Source organism: Temnothorax americanus, unplaced genomic scaffold (genome assembly GCF_048541705.1).
Source record: "Temnothorax americanus isolate GAGA-0224 unplaced genomic scaffold, ASM4854170v1 Scaffold121, whole genome shotgun sequence".
Lineage (NCBI taxonomy): Eukaryota > Metazoa > Arthropoda > Insecta > Hymenoptera > Formicidae > Temnothorax > Temnothorax americanus.
In genome coordinates, this window is record NW_027509255.1 from 296,229 (window position 1) to 315,000 (window position 18,772).

General features: G+C 32.1%; 2 protein-coding genes across 12 annotated transcripts in view; one reads left to right on the top strand and one right to left on the bottom strand.

Moving 5' to 3' along the window:
* Window positions 1–4,873: 4,873 nt before the first annotated feature.
* LOC143893567 (uncharacterized) lies at window positions 4,874–14,550 on the bottom strand. Of its 10 annotated transcripts, none has more exons than XM_077399103.1 (7): window positions 13,074–14,550; window positions 12,349–12,613; window positions 12,043–12,218; window positions 9,718–9,900; window positions 9,216–9,645; window positions 7,771–9,128; window positions 4,874–6,864 (listed from the first exon to the last, which is right to left on the bottom strand). In XM_077399103.1, exons 1-7 carry the CDS (start codon window positions 13,119–13,121, stop codon window positions 6,520–6,522), a joined length of 2,805 nt encoding a protein of 934 aa, XP_077255229.1. In that variant the 5' UTR covers window positions 13,122–14,550; the 3' UTR covers window positions 4,874–6,519. The 10 variants fall into 10 exon arrangements, with proteins under 10 accessions (XP_077255229.1, XP_077255228.1, XP_077255226.1 ...); XM_077399102.1 differs by adding an exon at window positions 12,725–12,815 and having other exon boundaries at window positions 7,771–9,645; window positions 13,074–14,547; XM_077399100.1 differs by adding an exon at window positions 12,725–12,815 and having other exon boundaries at window positions 7,771–9,645; window positions 12,349–12,621; window positions 13,074–14,547.
* Window positions 14,551–18,676: 4,126 nt separating this feature from the next.
* The window catches only part of LOC143893571 (uncharacterized), an 8,455-nt gene continuing 8,359 nt past the window's right edge, over window positions 18,677–18,772 (top strand). Inside the window, exon 1 of one of the 2 annotated variants that reach the window (XM_077399108.1) lies at window positions 18,677–18,772. This exon is cut by the window's right edge and continues 731 nt beyond it. The gene's annotated coding sequence lies outside the window, so the exon portion shown is untranslated. The other variant, XR_013255845.1, reaches the window with a different exon arrangement.

Genomic DNA, 18,772 nt, shown 5'->3' on the forward strand with positions numbered 1-18,772 from the left:
AAATCAATGTAAAGATTGATTTTCTATTGATATCGAGATTTCGATATTTAATCGACGTCAATCCGATGTATCATTTCTCAATAGACACCGAAAACTACGGAGCTCACTATCTAGACATTGTCATCGGCAACCTGGGACACTTAGACATCGCATTCAACGTATTATTACACCTGGACACCAAAAACTACGAAGCGCACTATGTGGACCTCGTCACCGGCAACCTGGGACACCTAGACATCGAATTCAAGTTTGATTCATAAGAATCGACTTAAAAATTCCCTAGCGGCACTTTCTGCCAAGCGTAGAGAACCTTCTTTTCCGTTGAGTCAAAATATATATTATTACCTAATTTATCTAAATAGAAGTCTTCTTCCTGACCGATATAAGTCTATCAACCTAATTTCGAAATACGCGCGCGATATCGAAACAGGCGATACCTGCGCCGCCAGCGTCGAAAAAGTGAAAGTGACGTTTCTGATTATGACGTCATTATATAAGACGTCGGCGTTAGAAGTATATACGTATCTTAAAAATAAATTTTCACATTTGGACTTTGCGTCGCAATATCTCCGCTCGTAGGGCACGTAGCGGAATATTATGAGAGAAACCCCCCCCCCCCTAATTGGACCCCAAGCTATCGATCAAGCCTACTTAGAACTTGATACGTTCACTCGTTTTCGAGATCTCAACATCTCGAGTACTCGCAACCCGTCGCGTCGCGTAAAAGAGTCACGGTCGGTCTCGCTCCGCGTGTACTTGGCGCGAGACACTACCGTGTCTCTTGATAGGAAAATTTTTTAATTTTAAAATATTTATTGTTATTTTATAATAAAACATTACATTTACATTCTTTCACTTTATGAGATTTTACATTATTTTATATCACGTTTCACTTTATTGATAATTGGATTTGCCACAAAGAACCTTGTCTATTTTAGAACCCTCGCGTCTAACAACAAAACTTTGCTAAAATAAAAAATTATTGTTAGAGGATCAGAATATTTTACAGACATAATCCTCTAAGTCGACATTGTTTAGAGATGATATATACACTCTCTGAAACATTAGAAAAATATACTATATAGCATTCTTTCATTCGATTTCTCGGCATCCAGGACATTTCTCCATGGTGATAGATGGTGGTAATGGATACAATCAATTATTTTGAATGACTCACATCCAGAAACTTGCAATTAGCAGTACCAATTTATTTGTATAAAGTACTTTAATTGATATGTTAAAATAGTTTATTATCCGTAATCACAGGCAGATGCCTAGGACGTCGAAAAATCGAATAAAACAAAGCCATTTTTCGTACATTTTTCTAATTTTTCAAAGAGTAAATTTCTGAACGGTATTAACTTAAAGGATTATGTTTATACAGAAATATTTTGATCCTCTAACAATAACTTTTCATTTTAAGTCTCGTTACTAGACGCGAGGGGCCAAAACCCTTATAAAAATGGGCAAAGTTCTTTGTAAGTGAGTGAGTTTAATGCCAAATTGGCAACAATTTACTATTAATTTACTTACTGGATTATAAACACGCTGCTGTATTACAGACGGGTTGCAATCATATATCTACCCATTAGAGAATATATAGATATTTTGTACCTAATACTCTAAATGGTAAGATATAAATGCACCCATGTGCACATATAGGTAGCAATTTACTCCATTTGTACGAATTTTTATATGAACACAGTGCACAAGATGACACTAATTCAGATAAATGAGCGAGCGTATATTTTATTTGCACATTATAAACAGCGCTAAGCGCAGGATGCATTTTGACAGTAGTCACTGCGGCGTGCGCAGAAATGGACCTCTATTAAGCTGGACCCTCCACCAGCGCAAATCAAGTTCGCACTAGGTAAAAAATTTAGTGCTATTTAGGTGCCAATTAAGTGCCCTAGGCCGAATTTTGGTGCTCAAACCGTTTAGCAGAAAATGGCGTAAAAAATGGGGGGTCCAGCTTACCATTAAGCTGAACCCCTCTATATCAGAAAATGGTCCTACATAAAAAACAAGTACACTATAATTTAGTATTAATTAAGTGCTACTTAAGGGGGGTGAGTCAAATAAACGCAGCCGTCTTTTTCCCGATTTTTTTTTAACAGATGGAAAGATTTATTAAATCGGAACAAAGTACATCATACTATTCATGATTTAAGGTATATTATAAAATTTTTTTTATATTGAAAAATTTCAAAATGGCGGCGCAGCGGCTGCTCTTCTCGGATTTGCGCCGTGCAACGCTCAGGTCGCTCTAATTAACTGAAATAAAAAAACCATAATTTTTTGTTAAAATGCGTTCATATGCTTTGCATGAACCTCAATTTAAAAAAAAAATCAAAAATTAAAAATTTAGGATCATTTTGAAGAAAAAGTTAAAGGTATCGTTTGTTTTCAAAATGGTCCTGAATTTTTAATTTTTGATTTTTTTTTAAATTTAGATTCATGCAAAGCATATGAACGCATTTTAACAAAAAAACTTTGGTTATTTATTTTAGTTAATTAGAGCACCTGAGCGCGTTGCACGACGCAAATCCGAGGAGCCGACTTCAAGCAGCTGCAGCGCCGCCATTTTGATTCGACATAACAAAAATTTTATAATATACCTTAAATCATGAATATTATGATGTATGTACTTTGTTCCGATTTAATAAATCTTTCCATCTGATTAAAAAAAATTTGGGAAAAAACGGCCATTTACTTGACCCTCCTCCCTTAAGTGCTCTAAAATAACGATAAAATATTGACAGATTATAACACTTATTTAAATATACCACTATATATTGAACACAGTACCGTCGCGGTCGACACAAACACTTAAAAAACTTGCTGCATGAATGTATTCGTTACTAAAATGATCGAAAACATATATTATCCAAATATTCCCAAATCTGCAATGAGTTTATTGCTAACAGTATAAAAAACAATTACGATAATTAACTTAGACCAGCCATTGGCGCTGAATACTAAGTTCCGTCACCTGATCGACTACGAATTAGTTGCTCGCATGATTAAAGTATTAAAATAATTCTCAGACATTGTATTTTAAAAGAATATCACGATTTGAATTTAGTGCTAGCTGATAGCGTTGAAATTAATTAATTAATCAATGGAGCGCGCGCACAGCGCTCTGTAATTCGTTACAAAATCGTCAAAAAATTAAATGCTCGCGTGATTATGGTGCCGAAATAATCCTGAGAGATTGTACTTAAAGAAAATATCATGATTCGAAGCGCGCCGCGCTCCATGGATAAATTATTTAATTTCAACGCTATGTAGCTAGCACTAAATTCGAATCGTGATATTTTCTTAAAGTACAATGCCTCAGGATTATTTTGGGACCAAAAACACGGAAGCAGCTAATTCTTTGACGATTCTATAACGAATCACAGAGCGCTGCGCGCGCGCGCTACATGAGTTAATAAATTAATTTCAACGCTATGCAGCTAGCATACTAAATTCAAATCGTGATATTTTCTTAAAGTACAATGTCTCAGGATAATTTTGAGAGCATAATCACGCAAGCACCTAATTCTTTGACGATTCTGCAAAGAATTATATAGAACGCTGCGCGCGCGCTTCATAAGTTAATAAATTAATTTCAACGCTATGCAGCTAGCACTAAATTCAAATTGTGATATTTTCTTAAAGTACAATGCCTCAGGATTATTTTGGGACCAAAAACACGCAAGCAGCTAATTCTTTGACAATAATAATCCAAAATAATCCCGAATTTAGTGCTAGCTGCATCGCGTTGAAATTAATTAATTTATCCGCGCGCGCCGCGAATAAACTAATTAATTTCAACGCTATGCAGCTAGCACTAAATTCAAATCGTGATATTCTTTTAAAGTACAATGTCTGAGAATTATTTTAATACTTTAATACTATAATCATGCGAGCAATTCGTAGACGATCAGGTGACGGAACTTAGTGCTCAGCGCCAACGGCTGGTCTAAGTTAATTATCGTAATTGTTTCACTGTTACAAATAAACTCAGATTTGGGAATATTTTGATAATATACATATGTTTTCGATCATTTTAGTAACGAATATATTTATGCAGCAAATTTTTTTAGTGTTTGTGTCGACCGCGACGGTATACTGTGTTCAATATATGTATAGTGGTATATTTAAATAAATGTTATAATCTGTCACTATTTTATCGTTATTTTAGAGCACTTAATTAGCACTTAATTAGCACTAAATTATAGTGTACTTGTTTTCTATGTAGGACCATTTTCTGATATGGGGGGGGGATCCAGCTTAATGGCAAGCTGAACCTCCCATTTTTTACACGATTTCCTGCTAAACGGTTCGAGCATCAAAATTTGAACTAGGGCACTTAATTAGCACCTAAATAGCACTAAATTTTTTAGTTAGTGCGAACTTGATTTGCGCTGGTGGGGGGTCCAGCTTAGAGGTTGCATTTTGACAACTAGATCCTAGCTCGGACTTGATGGCGTTCTTATATTAAATTGATTTTAAATCTTAGAGTCCTATTACTATTATTATTACCCTGATGGAAATATTTTACTGAACATAATAAATTTTTACTGAAATTTTGTCTCAATTGACTTAAATGAAAATTTTTTGCTGAAAGTACTATGAAATTGATGATAAATGAAATGAGTTATTAAAAAATTACTGAATATATTTTAAAATAAATCATAATTTTTTTTATAAAATTTAATGTAAATACTGTAAAATATAAGAAAAATTAAATTATATTGTTGAAAAATAATGACAAATTTGTTAAAATATTAGATATCAAGAAAGTTATTAAATTTAACTGAAATTAACTAAAAACTGAAATTTTCATAATGATATCTATGGAATAATAACGAAAAGGGGGCAGTTGATAGTAGAATTTCATTATATTTTCAGTCAAATTTTTACACACCAGGGATAATTATTAAATTAATAACTTACTTTCTCTAGCTTTATTTATCACCATAATTCCAACTGACAAATTTCTGAGTCCTTGCTCGTTCAGTTGCTTTTTGGAACTGAAGCATAGGACCTTCAATCGTTAATTTGAGAATTTAGCTGATGCTAATTCGAGTTTATAAGACTGTAAGTCTACTTTTTGTTGAGAATTACCACTTTTTTATGTCACAGTTTTAAAGAATTCAATTTTTACTTAATATATAGATTTTTTACTACTTGACTATTACATAGGTTGACTTCGGAAAATTTTTTGACATGCAATGATTAAGGCCGTTCGCTTCACAGCCTTCTAACACGATTTTTCTCGTCAATAAACGAATAATTATTTTTAAAGTTTTAATTGTTAACAACTATCTAATTAAATTTATAGTTTGATCACGCATACATTTCGACTATTTGTTAATCGGTTTTTTGGGCTTTCAACTTGATGTGGGTTCTTAATAACTCCATGTAATTTGTGTACTATAATTATTAATATTAAGAAAGTAAAAACGACCGCTATGATTTAAATCAATAGAGAGGATAAATTCCATAATAAAAATGCTATAATTATTAATTAATGTTAATCTTATGATGTTAAACTTCCTTTTAATTTATTTCATTTCTCGACGGATTTTTTATGTAACGGGATTATTATGATGTATTACAGTTAAGGAGGTTCTACAGGTACTCTCTAGTCAGTCGAGAGATGAAAAGAAAATCTTCAAATTCATCAATTCTAAGTATTCATAAAATATTTTCATTAATTTTTTGATGATGTTAAAGCTTATATCATACCCATATTAGTCGAAGCGAGGAATAATTAAAAATATCGTGTAAGTGCTCATTTGACTCCGGCTTCTTATACATGCGAGAAAATGTGGTAACGTCACGAACTTGAGTTTCGCTGTTCTACTCATATGAGCGTGGTCCTTTCAATGGTCCAACAAATGAGTTGTAATGTTAAGTTGTAAAAAGTTAAACGAAAAGTACGATAATGTACGTACATTACATTCAAGTAATCGTACTTTTCGTTAAACTTTTTTGTTTGGAGTCTCAGCCTAATTCTACAAACGGTATGATATTCCTTGATGTCTACTGAATGGACCTGCACCCTCATTTTGTAACATCAAGCTGTAGAATTTTTATACGAAGCAAATATTGTTAAAAACGAGTATAGGTATTACAGACAGCCAGTACGTATAGAGACTGCGAAAGCACGGCCTATCGACATATGTATACATATATCGATATACATCTGTGAGACCATGTGGCCTTATCATCGGAGTCGCTTTTAAAACGTTTGATACAAAAAAAGGATATATCAATTGTACTTGCAAAATCTTACGAACTTTGCGATTATCTATTATATGCTATGTTTCAATGCGAATAAATAAGTACAGACACTGTTCCAGTTTTTAAAAAACAGTTTTAGTTAAAAAGATAACAACATGACCATAACAATGCTGATAAAATAGAAATTGTAGGACTGATTATTACTGGCATTATACATCCACTGCCTTGTTCCCACGCCAAACGAAACATATCGCGTTAACATTTATCTCATCACATGTCTTATAGCGTCGCCGGTGCAGTAGGATCATCCTCATCGATCTGGTAATCCAGAAAATCCATCCGGGTCTGCTGGTGCTTCTGCTTATGTGCCTTCAACGAACTGGGTTGCGTAAAGGTCCTTTGGCAAATGTCACAAACATACGGCCGTTCGCCTGAATGCGTGCGCTCGTGACGAATAATATGACTCTGATGATGAAACCTCTTGCCGCAAACGCGACACACATATGGACGTTCATTTGTGTGCGTTCTACTGTGAGTCTTTAGGTCGAATCTTTTGAAGAAAGACTTGCCGCAGTGCAGGCAAACATGATTACGCTGCTTTAAATGGTCCCTCTTTACATGCTCCTGTATGAGAACCATATGTCATATTTACAGTGATCATATTTCCTCGAAAAAATTAGAAGCAAACGCCGGCTCACTTTGGATCAAAGCTTAAAAATTTTGATAACTGACACTGGATTTTTGAAAAATTTTTTAGATTTTTAAATTGTGGCCATTGATATGTCGGTTTAAAAAATTATAACTAAATCAATTTTACAAAAAAAATCTAAAAAAAAATCTGAGTGCATTTTAGAGTTGGAATAACAAAAAATCGCCGACCAAATCCGAGAGGTCGAGGGTCAAACCCAGGTCGATTTGGCATGGAATGCCCCATATATACACACGGAAATTAATATAAGGCTGTCAAAGATCTAAGCTTGGACCGTATGGCTTTGATTCTAATTTGATTGAATATCGTAACAGTGAATATCCTATTTCTCTTATTATTAAAAATTATTTAGTTTTTTAGAGAGATATTTTAAAGTCATTACGTGATTTTGTTTCATACAGAAATATTTCCGCGGGTTTGGGTCACAGATGCGTAAATTGGCATAGGATATTCACATATTGTTCCTTGTTAACTGTACTTGCATCAACTGTGCTTGCTACAATCCACCTAGAAATCATCTTCATCCTATTGTTACAGTTAACGATATGTGAATATCTTATGCCAATTTACGCATCTGTGACCCAAACTGTTTTGCGCCGACTACACAACTGCGATGCAAATCCTTTATTGTGGCCAACGGTAGTAGAAGTGCATTACGGCGAGGAGAGATTATTTTGAAGAATATATGTATAAGATAGAACAAATATATGTCGTCTGCGTTAATAATGACCAATCAGTAGTCCACAAAATTCTTAAGTAGTAGTGTAAGGCGTAATGGTATTTATACTGATTATAAATTATTATTAATTACTGAGACTTACGTTTACTTGTGATAAGGTGCTGTAGACTTTCGGACAAATCTCACAGACGAACTTTTGCGGACCGTCCGAGCTGTGATTGTTTGTGACATGCTTATTCAAAGTAGATTTCCAAGCAAAGGACACCCCGCAATCTTTACAATGAAATTTTTGCTGATCGGTAAAGTGTATTCCGATATGTTGTTTATAATTATATGCTGTCGAGAATGCTTTTTTGCATACCAAGCATTGGAATTTTTTTGAAATTGTTTTCAATTTTTTTAATTCTTCTGATGTTTTGATACAGTTCTTGTTACCTGCACTTTCACCAGTCGTTACGTCAGTAGGCAAATGGCTACCACTGTCTGTACATCCTTCAGTATTCTCTATGCCTCGCTTGCTATTTACATTTTCTCCTAATGGCACATTATCCTCGACGTACATGAAGAAGTCTGATTTACTTTTGGGACAGTCAACTATTTTATTACTATCTTGCAAAATATTCGAACAGTCTTTGAAATTATTAGCTTGTGCGAAATCTCGATTCACTTCCTGCTCAGCCTGAGAATCTTGAAACAGCTCCAACAGCTGTTCACCGTCATTTTGAATTAAACGTACCATCGAGAGTTCTTTATACCCTGAGGATTCTATGCCGATATCAGCAACCTCCACGAATTCCAAAAACCTTTCGTTGCAATTCTCATAATTCAGCCTTTCAAATGCCTCGAGATTAGTTTCGACATATTTGTCAAAATCTACATGCGATTCGTTCTCCAATAATTCTAAGTTTCCAGAATTGTAGACCTGCATATTTTTTTCCTGCATGTTACTTACACACTCGTTGCCCTTTGAATTCTGTTGGAAATGTTCTGATTCACCATGGCTTAGGACAGCATAACTGTTTTCCTCTCTATGAAAATCAAATTGTGTATAATTAAATTCGTTATTTATATCAATAAGGCCGTCCAGAGCTTGTTGATGTTCTATCTGATCGCTTTTCTCACTTTCTTTTGAATTTGAATTGATCTTTTGATTATCTCTAAAGGTATTTGATGGATCTTCTACTGTATCTTCGAGATCTTTTGTACATGAAGCGTTTTGCATTTTTTCTACCAAATTGCTTATTATAAATTCATAAAATTGCTCACCAGTCTCTGTCTGTACTAAACGCAACATTGGTTCTTCACTGTTACAGGCGTTGTTGAAATTTTCTAGATTTTCCTTATTGTGCAGCAAGCCCTCCTGATTTTGCATAGCGTCGGGAGTACATACTTCGTTAGCAGCGATATTTTCAGAATGATGAGACTTTGTGGTATGATTAACATTCACATTAGCTAAACTGATATTATTACAATATCGAGGCTCATCAAATTTCAACATTCCTGAATTAGAGAATTCTATATACAACTGATTGTCATCATCGCTTAATGGTTTATTATATTTTCTATTTTCACTAATAATTTCTTTACTTATTTGTTTATGTAGAAGTTTTTGGTCCATTAAAACTTCACTGGAATTACAGGTTTGTAGATTTGTTTCCATATTTAATGAATTTCTCACGATGCTTATGGAAGATTCTTTACAGACCTCTCGGGATATACATATATCTGAGCCATTTAATCTCAAAATGTTTTCGTTACTTTGAGTTTCTGATTCAGTACTAGGTTTTCTATCTCGAGGTAAGAAGGCAAAAATATTTTTATCCAATTGATGTAAATACGTAATACTGTCCTTGGATTGTATTTGTTCATAATTATTAACTACATCTTGAGAAGAATTTGAAATGATAGTATTATTCGTCGATAAATCAGTAGCTCCAAATCTTTCCTCAATTTCGGCAAAATGATCTTGCGGCAATCGATTTGTACTCTCATTTTCTGCTAAATTACTTTCTTCAAACTTTTCATACATTTTATATTAGATATTTATATTCATATTACAATGACTAAATCTAAAATATCAGGTATTTACCTGCTTAGATGTGACACAAATAACAGTCTCGAATAAACATGCTTTATTGCCCATATCAACGTCGCGTTGATCGGAAATTATCTCACTTTTTACATCTGAATCTCTAGTAGTATTCTGGTTAGTATATTTCGGCTCCATATGAGATGTCTCACGAAATTTACTTTCTACATTATTATCTATTGTCTGAAAAAATCCACAACAATACATAAACACATTAGATATACTTAATGGAAAATATTATCAATTTAATCGGTAGTTTAAAAAGTCTAAATTTAACCAATATTTTCTTATAATTGCTGCGCTCTATAATACAATGTATAATACAATGTTCTCAGAATATTTTTTATATTGGAAATAATACTTTCTATAGTTTTGCAAGAGTTTTTAAATAGAGGTATCTAAATCCTAAACAAAACCTAACCGAAACCAAACCTATTTCTAATTTCGAATTAATATTAAGTTTGTTAGATTATAAATTTTTCCGCTTTCCTGTCCAGGAATTTAATTAAATATGCAAATGTAATATTTATACTAATTGTAAGTTTAATTTATAACATTAAACGCACATTTGTGTAATTTTATTTGTTAATAACTTTTTAACAAGCGCTGACTAAAACCTTTTTCAATCATGACAACACATATCAAGGTCATTAGTGCTGGTGCTCTATACAGGGTTTAGCTTTAAATAATACAGTCGATTATCTCGTCAACCGATAATTTTATTGAAAAATGTTTCAGACGAAAGTTGTATGGTTTGGAGGGGGACACATGATGAAAATATGGACTTGACCTTGAGTGACCTTTTCAAGGCCAGGTCAATGTAATCTATGTTTTCTTAAACGAAACCCCCTCTAATGTAGTATATCATTTAAAAGGGCATAAAATAAGAAAAATTTTATCGCAAATCAGGTCAACGTATCAACCTCTGGTTTGCACCAAAATTTCTTATTTTATGTCCTTTCAAACAATATACTACAATATAGAAGATTCCAATTAAAATTTTTTAGTGCCCCAAGGGGACTCCAACTCAACAGTTTTAAATGGAACTCTCTATATTAGTAGTATATCGTTTAAAAGGATATGAAGAAAGAAATTTTTTGGCGCAAAACAAAGATCGATACGTTGATCCGTTTAGGAGTTATTTAGGGTCAAATTTTCAAAAAGCCAATTTTTGACTCTAAATAACTCTCGAACAGGTCAATGTATCGACCTCTGGTTTGCGCCAAAATTTTTCTTATTTTATGCCCTTTAGAATAATATATTACATTAGGGGGGGTTTCGTTTAAGAAAACATCGATTACATTGAGCAGGCCTTGAAAAGGTCACTCAAGGTCAAGTCCATATTTTCATCATGTGTCTCCCTCCAAACCATGCAATTTTCGTCTGAAACATTTTTCAATAAAATCATCGGTTAATGAGATAATCGACTGTATCATTTAAAACAAAACATCCTGTATAATATAATTACTGAAATTTGCAATAGCAAAAATTGCTTAGCGATCAATTGTTGTTTTCTTACAACATAATAGTAATATAACACAGAGGAAATATTAATTGAAACTATGGTAATTATTTACAAAAAGACCCCACCTGCCGATGACCTTGATCTTGACATATGTTGTCAAGGTCACCCTCCTGAGTGACCTTCAGAAGTTTTTAGCCGGCGGTCGCTATTCGATAAAAAGTTATTAACAAAAAAAGTTTGGAAAATGTAGCAGCTATTTTGAGTATTGGAAGGCATAAACGACTAATATTACGCTTTTTTTTAAAGCAGAGAATACTTTATTTTGCGAGAAAGTCGCTGCTTTACCAAAACACAACATTTAAAGCAGTAAATTGTTGATAAATTGAGGTCTTTTTGTTAAAGCAGAAAATACTTTATTTTGCAAAAAAATCGCTGCTTTACCAAAACACAACATTTAAAGCAGTAAATCATACCTATGTAGATTAGTGACACGCTTTAAAAGTATTTAAGTGTTTAAAGCGCGTCAACTAACCTATATATGCAAATATATATGCTATATTTTCCAAACTTTTTTTGTTAATAACTTTTTAATAAATAGCGAGCGACGGCTAAAACCTTCTGAAGGTCACTCGGGGTCATGACCTTGACAACATATATCAAGGTCATTGAAATCGGTGCGATCGCCAAACTTTTTTTTGTTAATAACTTTTTAATAAAAAGCGACCGCCGGCTAAAAACTTCTAAAGGTCACTCAGGAGGGTGACCTTGACAACATATGTCAAGGTCAAGGTCATTGGCGAGTGGGGTCTTTTTGTAAATAATTAGGGAAACTATGATAAAAAAAAACAATGATTCATCACCTTGTTTTCTTTCGATGCATGACTGTTGATTCGTGATTTATTGCTAATAAGACTAGAATTATAATACTGCTGTGCAACTTCCTTTGGTATCCCATGTATCATTTGTGTATGCCTTGCTAGCGAAGACATCTGCGTGAAATTCTTATCACAAATTGAACACGGATATGGTTTAATTCCTGTATATGAAATAAATAAAGATATTTATAAAACTTTCAGGTTATCAACTTTATTTGCAGCACGTAAATAATTCTTATTTTATTTTTTATTATTATAATTAATATATTATTATATTTATATATATCTCACCTGTATGCATTCTACAGTGTCTTATAAGATTTGATATATGACTGAACTTCCTTCCACAGATTTCGCAAATATGAAAATTTGTTCCCAGATGAATGTTCAAGTGGGTGCGCAAGTCTGCCTTCCGAAAGAAACCTTTTCCACATATTTGGCATATCTGGGACCTCTCTCCTAGATGTAAACTTCGACGGTGATAGTCCAATTGCGAGGCACGATCAAAGGTCGAGTCACATTGAAGGCATTTAAAAGTTTTCAGCATATTGTAACTCTGTAATTCTGCTGTTAATTACAAATAAAATTCCGCGTTGTTTTTCGCTGTTCAATAACATCAACAATCAGGTGTTTTCAAAAAAGATGTAAAAATATCACAGGCGTTTACCTTGATCTATTTCTCGTATTCGTGTTGACTTATTCGTCGACTAACATGTTTCCATAAAATGCCGACTTAATTTCCACCCAAGACGTTTGACCTTATTCGAAATTTTGTTAGCGAGTACGCAAAACAAACTCTCGTTGAAATAATACTAATAACACTAATGTTATTATGTGATAACGCTTTTTGATACTTCATTTCTAACCTCAAAGACAATGTAATCAAAACATTCTCGGAGCATTTTTAACATTCATTCATGACAATAATTGCGACAACTCGGAATGCCACATGTGTTAAGTAATTGGGAATTATTTCGTTTTCATGCTTTGACAATTCTACAATTCCCATGACAAACCGAACAAACGTTCCGTCCTTCCGTCACAGTATAAAGGTAGGTTTTCATGGGCAGTGTGAAATTGGGTGCGTTCAGCCGATACTCCGCTAGCCTAGCAATCGTGAGCAGTCGCTCGTTTTCGCTCGTTTCCTCTCCTTTTAATCCATTGGGTCAAAAGAGAGGAAACGAGCGAAAACGAGCGACTGCTCACGATTGCTAGGCTAGCGGAGTATCGGCTGAACGCACCCATTGACTCGTTATTTTACTACGAGACCCTCAAAGCTGCGTTCCAAAATTCACTCTAGTTAACTAAAATGCTACAGTGTACGTGACGTAAACTATAGATTTTAGTTACCCAGAGTGAATTTTGGAACGCAACCCAAAGAAGAGTCTGGAAACCTAACGTTCACTTCCTGATTAGTGCAGCCATTTTGCAGCAAAATTTACTAGATGTTACATTTTGGATGAGTTCTGATCAAGTTACGAATCTTTTATTATTCGAGGTTATTAATAGGCCTGTTCGTTTTAGCTGAACTTCTTGCACGGTTTATCTTTTCTCCTTTTCTCTCCAACGTGAACTTATAACTAGTCATGGTGGAAGGAAACAAGGTGTGCTCTTGCGCACGCTAATGTGGTTAGCGAATCAGTGTTGTGGAACAAACGACCAGCCATATTGGTATATTAGCCAATCAACATTTTGCTCCTAAGTTCGCGGTATTTCAAACGTGGAATTAATTTTAATGATGAAAGGATAATTAATAAATTAATTTAATTGAAAAATATCATTATCAGTTTATTAAGTAAAAATGATTCAAATTGTTAGTTAATAATAATGTACATTATGAAGCCATTTAGGCATTTTGAAAAAAAGTATAGATAAATAAATAAAAGTAAATTTACTAAATGTTTTTTTATAAAATTTATTAGAAAAATGTTGCAAAATATTAATGTATAAATTTTACGACTTTCTTTTTCTTATGGTTATTATTAATATCAGAGATCATTTTTTTGTTAATTTCTCTTAATCTAATGTAAGTACGTGTACGAACCAGGCACAATATTACATCTTCAGGTACAATAAATCTATCATTTATTTGTTGTTTGACTAAGTTAGTGACTTTTTGAAATATAAATGTTTCTTTACTTAAGCCGAACTCGCCATGAAAAAGAACAAACTGTTTTTCCATAATGTTCGCTACATTAATTAAGTCATCACTAGGATAAGTGAGATAACCATTAGAAAGGAATTGAATCCAATCAAAATGGTCATTATTGAGTTCTAATCTTCTTGTCTCATCACCTAAGAAAGGATATTTTATTTTAAATTTACGAGCAACGTAACCAGCAATATATTTTAAACCTTCAGTTTCAATAATCTCTTGTATAAGGGTTTCTTCATTTTCTGGAATATCTAAAAATAAAGAATACCAGAAAAACAATAATATTAAAATTTAAAAAATATATGAGTATCGAAAACATCCTGAAAAAAAAAACGTTCCAATACTCATAAAAATATTAACGTCAAAAGAAATATATATTAAACGTTTCTCATAATAAATAAATAATTTTATAAAGTTTGTAAATCGCGTGCACCTTGTTGAATTTCGAGTTTTATGTAATCACAAAAAAGTGTAGAAATAAAATGGGAAAAAAACATTCAAATTAAATATAAAAAAATAAATAATTTTATGGTCATATATATTTTTTGTGATATTTATATATTTTTATTAGAAATTTCAGGAATGGGTTAAAGGTAAAAAAAAAATAAATAAATTTTTTTAATTTATTTATTAATTCCTTTCGTTTAAATGACGAAACCAGTAATAAAGTTTCATACTTACATATTGCGATCACAAAAAGATACGGATGTTTCCTTTATTTATTATGAGAATTGAATACCTAAGTTTATTATTTAAGAAATGTACCAAAATTACAAATATACACAAAAAAAAATAAAAAAAATTTGAAATATTTTCAAGTACTTTTTTTCTTTTTTTATAGTAACATTTTGACTATACACAATACTAAATACAAGCTCTTCATTATATACTAAGTTACAGAATAAAGTAAACTATTTTAAAATTCATTGTTAGAAAAAAAACACTAAATTTGTATAATTATATTATTAATACGCATTTGTAATCGCAGATTATTAGTTTCAATTCATCTGTTCGTACATACCCATATCGCTCTAAAACTCATTTACATCATTATTTATAAACTCTTCATTCTGAAATGTATTAATTAATTCTTCATCAACCGCTGGATTAGGATACTCTTTTTGGCCTACATCAAAAGCTGCTGCTATTAATGAATCTTCTGTGTCGTTAAAATTAATCAAATTGCTTTCATCTCCATCAACTTCAGTATTTATAGCATTAGAAAGCATGTCAAATGCATGCTTGCCTAATAGATACCAACGTAATCTGTATCGAAGGTTTAATGCAGAAGGTTGATCATTTGCTGCTCCCATTGCCCGAAGAAAAGAAAATAAATTTTCTAAACAATCTTGCGTAAGTCTGTTTGTCAAAATGTAAGTTAAGTTGAAGTCATTTCTTCTATATTTTTGTTGAAGATAAGGTAGGAACTCTTGAAGAGAGGTATTATTTAATATTACACCTTTTTGAAAAGGTAACAAATTCTTGTGACCACCAACTCTCATTTCATACATGAAATTAGTCATTGCATTCAATAAGTTATTCTGATAGTCTAAATTAAGTCCATAAGGTTTCTTCTTAGGATCTCTTTCATATATGTACTTTTGCTATTGAATAAATCAAACCAATCGTTGACAAGTTGAACAAGTTCAGCAGTTTCTTTCCAAGCTTCTTCTTTGTAAAGAAAACCTTGCTCTCCACACCATCCTATAGCTCGAGCTGTTGTTTGAGAAAAAAGTTTTGCAGCCGTTGACATTTTTTGTCTTGCTTGACTAGCAACATTAAGATCAGCTTCAGTTACTTTAAACATATAACTTTTAAATCCTTGCAATTTATTGACAGCATTCTTTCTATACATGTTTTGCTGATATGTTTATCGTTTATCAAAAATCCTCTGTCAAAGTAATGATTTCTAATAAGTTTGAGCAAATGAGGTCCATCAGCAAAAACAAATACTTTAGATTATCGTTACTTGGATGTGTAAAATTACATTTTTGTTCTTTATCAATTCCGACATTCATATCTTTCCAAGTTTTGCTGTTAGATGGGCCTAGATCCGTGGTTACTGCGACTACAGTATAACCCGCATCGTATAATTTTGTAATGACTTCATTAATGATAGACGAATTGAGAGCTTGATCGTAACTGTAATAAATTGGCTACTTCCACTTACTAAATAAGCCACGAGCAATGCCAATTTGACATGTTTTGTGAGGACCAACTGCTTGCTCAGTTTTTCTGTCAATCTCAACTTTGTGTGATATATATATTTCATCAAAACAGATAACAACAATTTTTGCAAAATCTAAAAAGGAATCTGCTTTGCGTTTCATGAGAGCCAAAATTTCTATTAAAACACCTTCGGCCAAATCCAAACGAGATGCCCAATTACGAAGCGTAGATAACCCGGGTAGAGGATAGTTATTTTTTTTAAGATATCTATAAGCTTTCGGGCTCACACTTCTCAATGCAATGGCTGAAGCGATGTCTTCTATTCCCCATTTCACTATTTTTTTCTGCGGATTTATAATCTTGTATATTTGTTGTGGTGTAAATACGTTTCGTAATATTTCATAAACTTTCTTCTCAACAGTAACTGTTTTCTCTCTTTGCAGTCGCTTTATATGTTTTTAAAGTAATTTATTTGTTTTCTGAATAAATTTATTTTGTTCTCTTTCACTCGCCAATGCCTTCTTTAATTGCAATATTACATTTTCAGATCTACAAAAATAAAAAGTATATAAATTACAGTATATTGGTACAGTTAAAAATAAGGTAAATAAAAACAAATGTTAATTATAAAAGTTATTAAAAAAGTTAAATAATTTAAAGTTTATTCAAAATAAATATAATACAAATATTATATTTTTATAAAATAATAATAATATATAACATTTACCCAATTTTATTTTCAGAAGTAGTCGCTTGTTGTAGAGATGGTGCTGCATTTTCATTATTTACATTTTTTGTACATGAATCACCGGTGGCTTTATTTAAAATTGTCAACGAGCATTGTATTTCAACCTCATAAACATTTTGCGATGTACAACTTGCACAACTTGTTTGATCAAAAACAGATGTTTGCTGGTCAAAAGAACTATAAATAAATAAGTAATTAAATATATAATATTCTTAAAAAATATATAAAATAATATTGTGAGATATTAAAAACACATACTTATCATTTTCTATAATATTCGCACTTAATTTTTCATTTATTGTTGGTATCGATGCATCTTCTGTAATCCTTAATGGAACTGCATTTTCTACATTTTTACTTAAAGTTATTAATTTATAGTTATTTGTGCTAGTATCATTATTTTCTTTATGGATAGTTGAGTCGACTTCATTGTAATATTGCAATGGAAAAATAATATTGCTGCAATAATTTTGCAATATTATGTGCTGTGCGGGATATATATATATATATATATATATATATATATACACATATTAATTAATATACTATCACTATATATATATATAGAGAGAGAGAGAGAGAGAGAGTTTTCTTTACTTTTCTGTTCAAAGAGATTTAAGTATTATGTTATATATATGAGCGTCTTCTAAATTTAGACTTCTCCGTCACATGTATAACGTTTTTTGAAAAAATTTTAACTTATACACCTAATATATTATTTACTATATATATTCCTAGACCAATATTTATAGTCTGATTTTATACTTAAAATCATCTTCAAATTATTTTAATATATCGGAATATTTCAACATAGCATCTCAAGATATACTACGTTTACGCGAGCGTTACTTCTGTAGTAACTTACGATATATCACTCGTTTACGCGGAGTAAATTATCGCAAGTTACTACAAAATCCCGTTTACGCGAAGGAAAATCCCGTTTACGCAAAGGAATTATCGTAAGTTACTACAGAAGTAAAGCTCGCGTAAACGTAGTAATATAGTCACACACATAATAAGATGGTTTTAAATATAAAATATAAGATCATGAATTACATATATCGGCCAATGTACTTCAGATTTAACCATGTATTGCGAACTGAAAATTAAACAATATAACAACTTGAATTCTCAACGTTGTGAATGATCCTACTCCTGCAACATTACAATAATGTTTAATTATTACGATTTTATTATTTACTTATTTTTCTTAGAAATTATTAATATACGTAATACATAAAAATAGATGAGATCTTTTCTTCCTCTTTATATGTGTATTTGATTCTGAAAATTATAATTTATTAAAAGTCTCCTTTTTTGACAAAAATAGAATTTCGGCACAAAAATCTGTGATTTCGGTGTGTTTAAAATTCTTACGAAGGTGAATGTTTTCAGAGTGGATAGTATTTCGAGTCACGTGATTGCTTCAGTTAGTCAGACAAGGATAGCACGGTACCCGTTTAACTATCTCACTCACACAGCTCGGATCGCTTGAGAACAGTGGAGTGCTCCTTCCAGTATGGTTATAGTTCAATGGTAACAATACTATTAAAAATAATTTAATAAAATTTAATAAGAATTAATAAAATAATTTTTAATTCCTAGCAATATTATACAAATATCACGCAAATATTATAGTAATT

Coding starts and splice junctions, on each gene's coding strand:
- LOC143893567 (XM_077399093.1), bottom strand. CDS start 13,121: ATGAAAACCTACCTTTATACTGTGACGGAAGGACGGAACGTTTGTTCG. Junction 9,646..9,717: donor TTTGTGTCACATCTAAGCAG/GTAAATACCTGA, acceptor ATGTATGAAAAG/TTTGAAGAAAGTAATTTAGC. Junction 6,865..7,770: donor GCACCTTATCACAAGTAAAC/GTAAGTCTCAGT, acceptor GTTCTCATACAG/GAGCATGTAAAGAGGGACCA.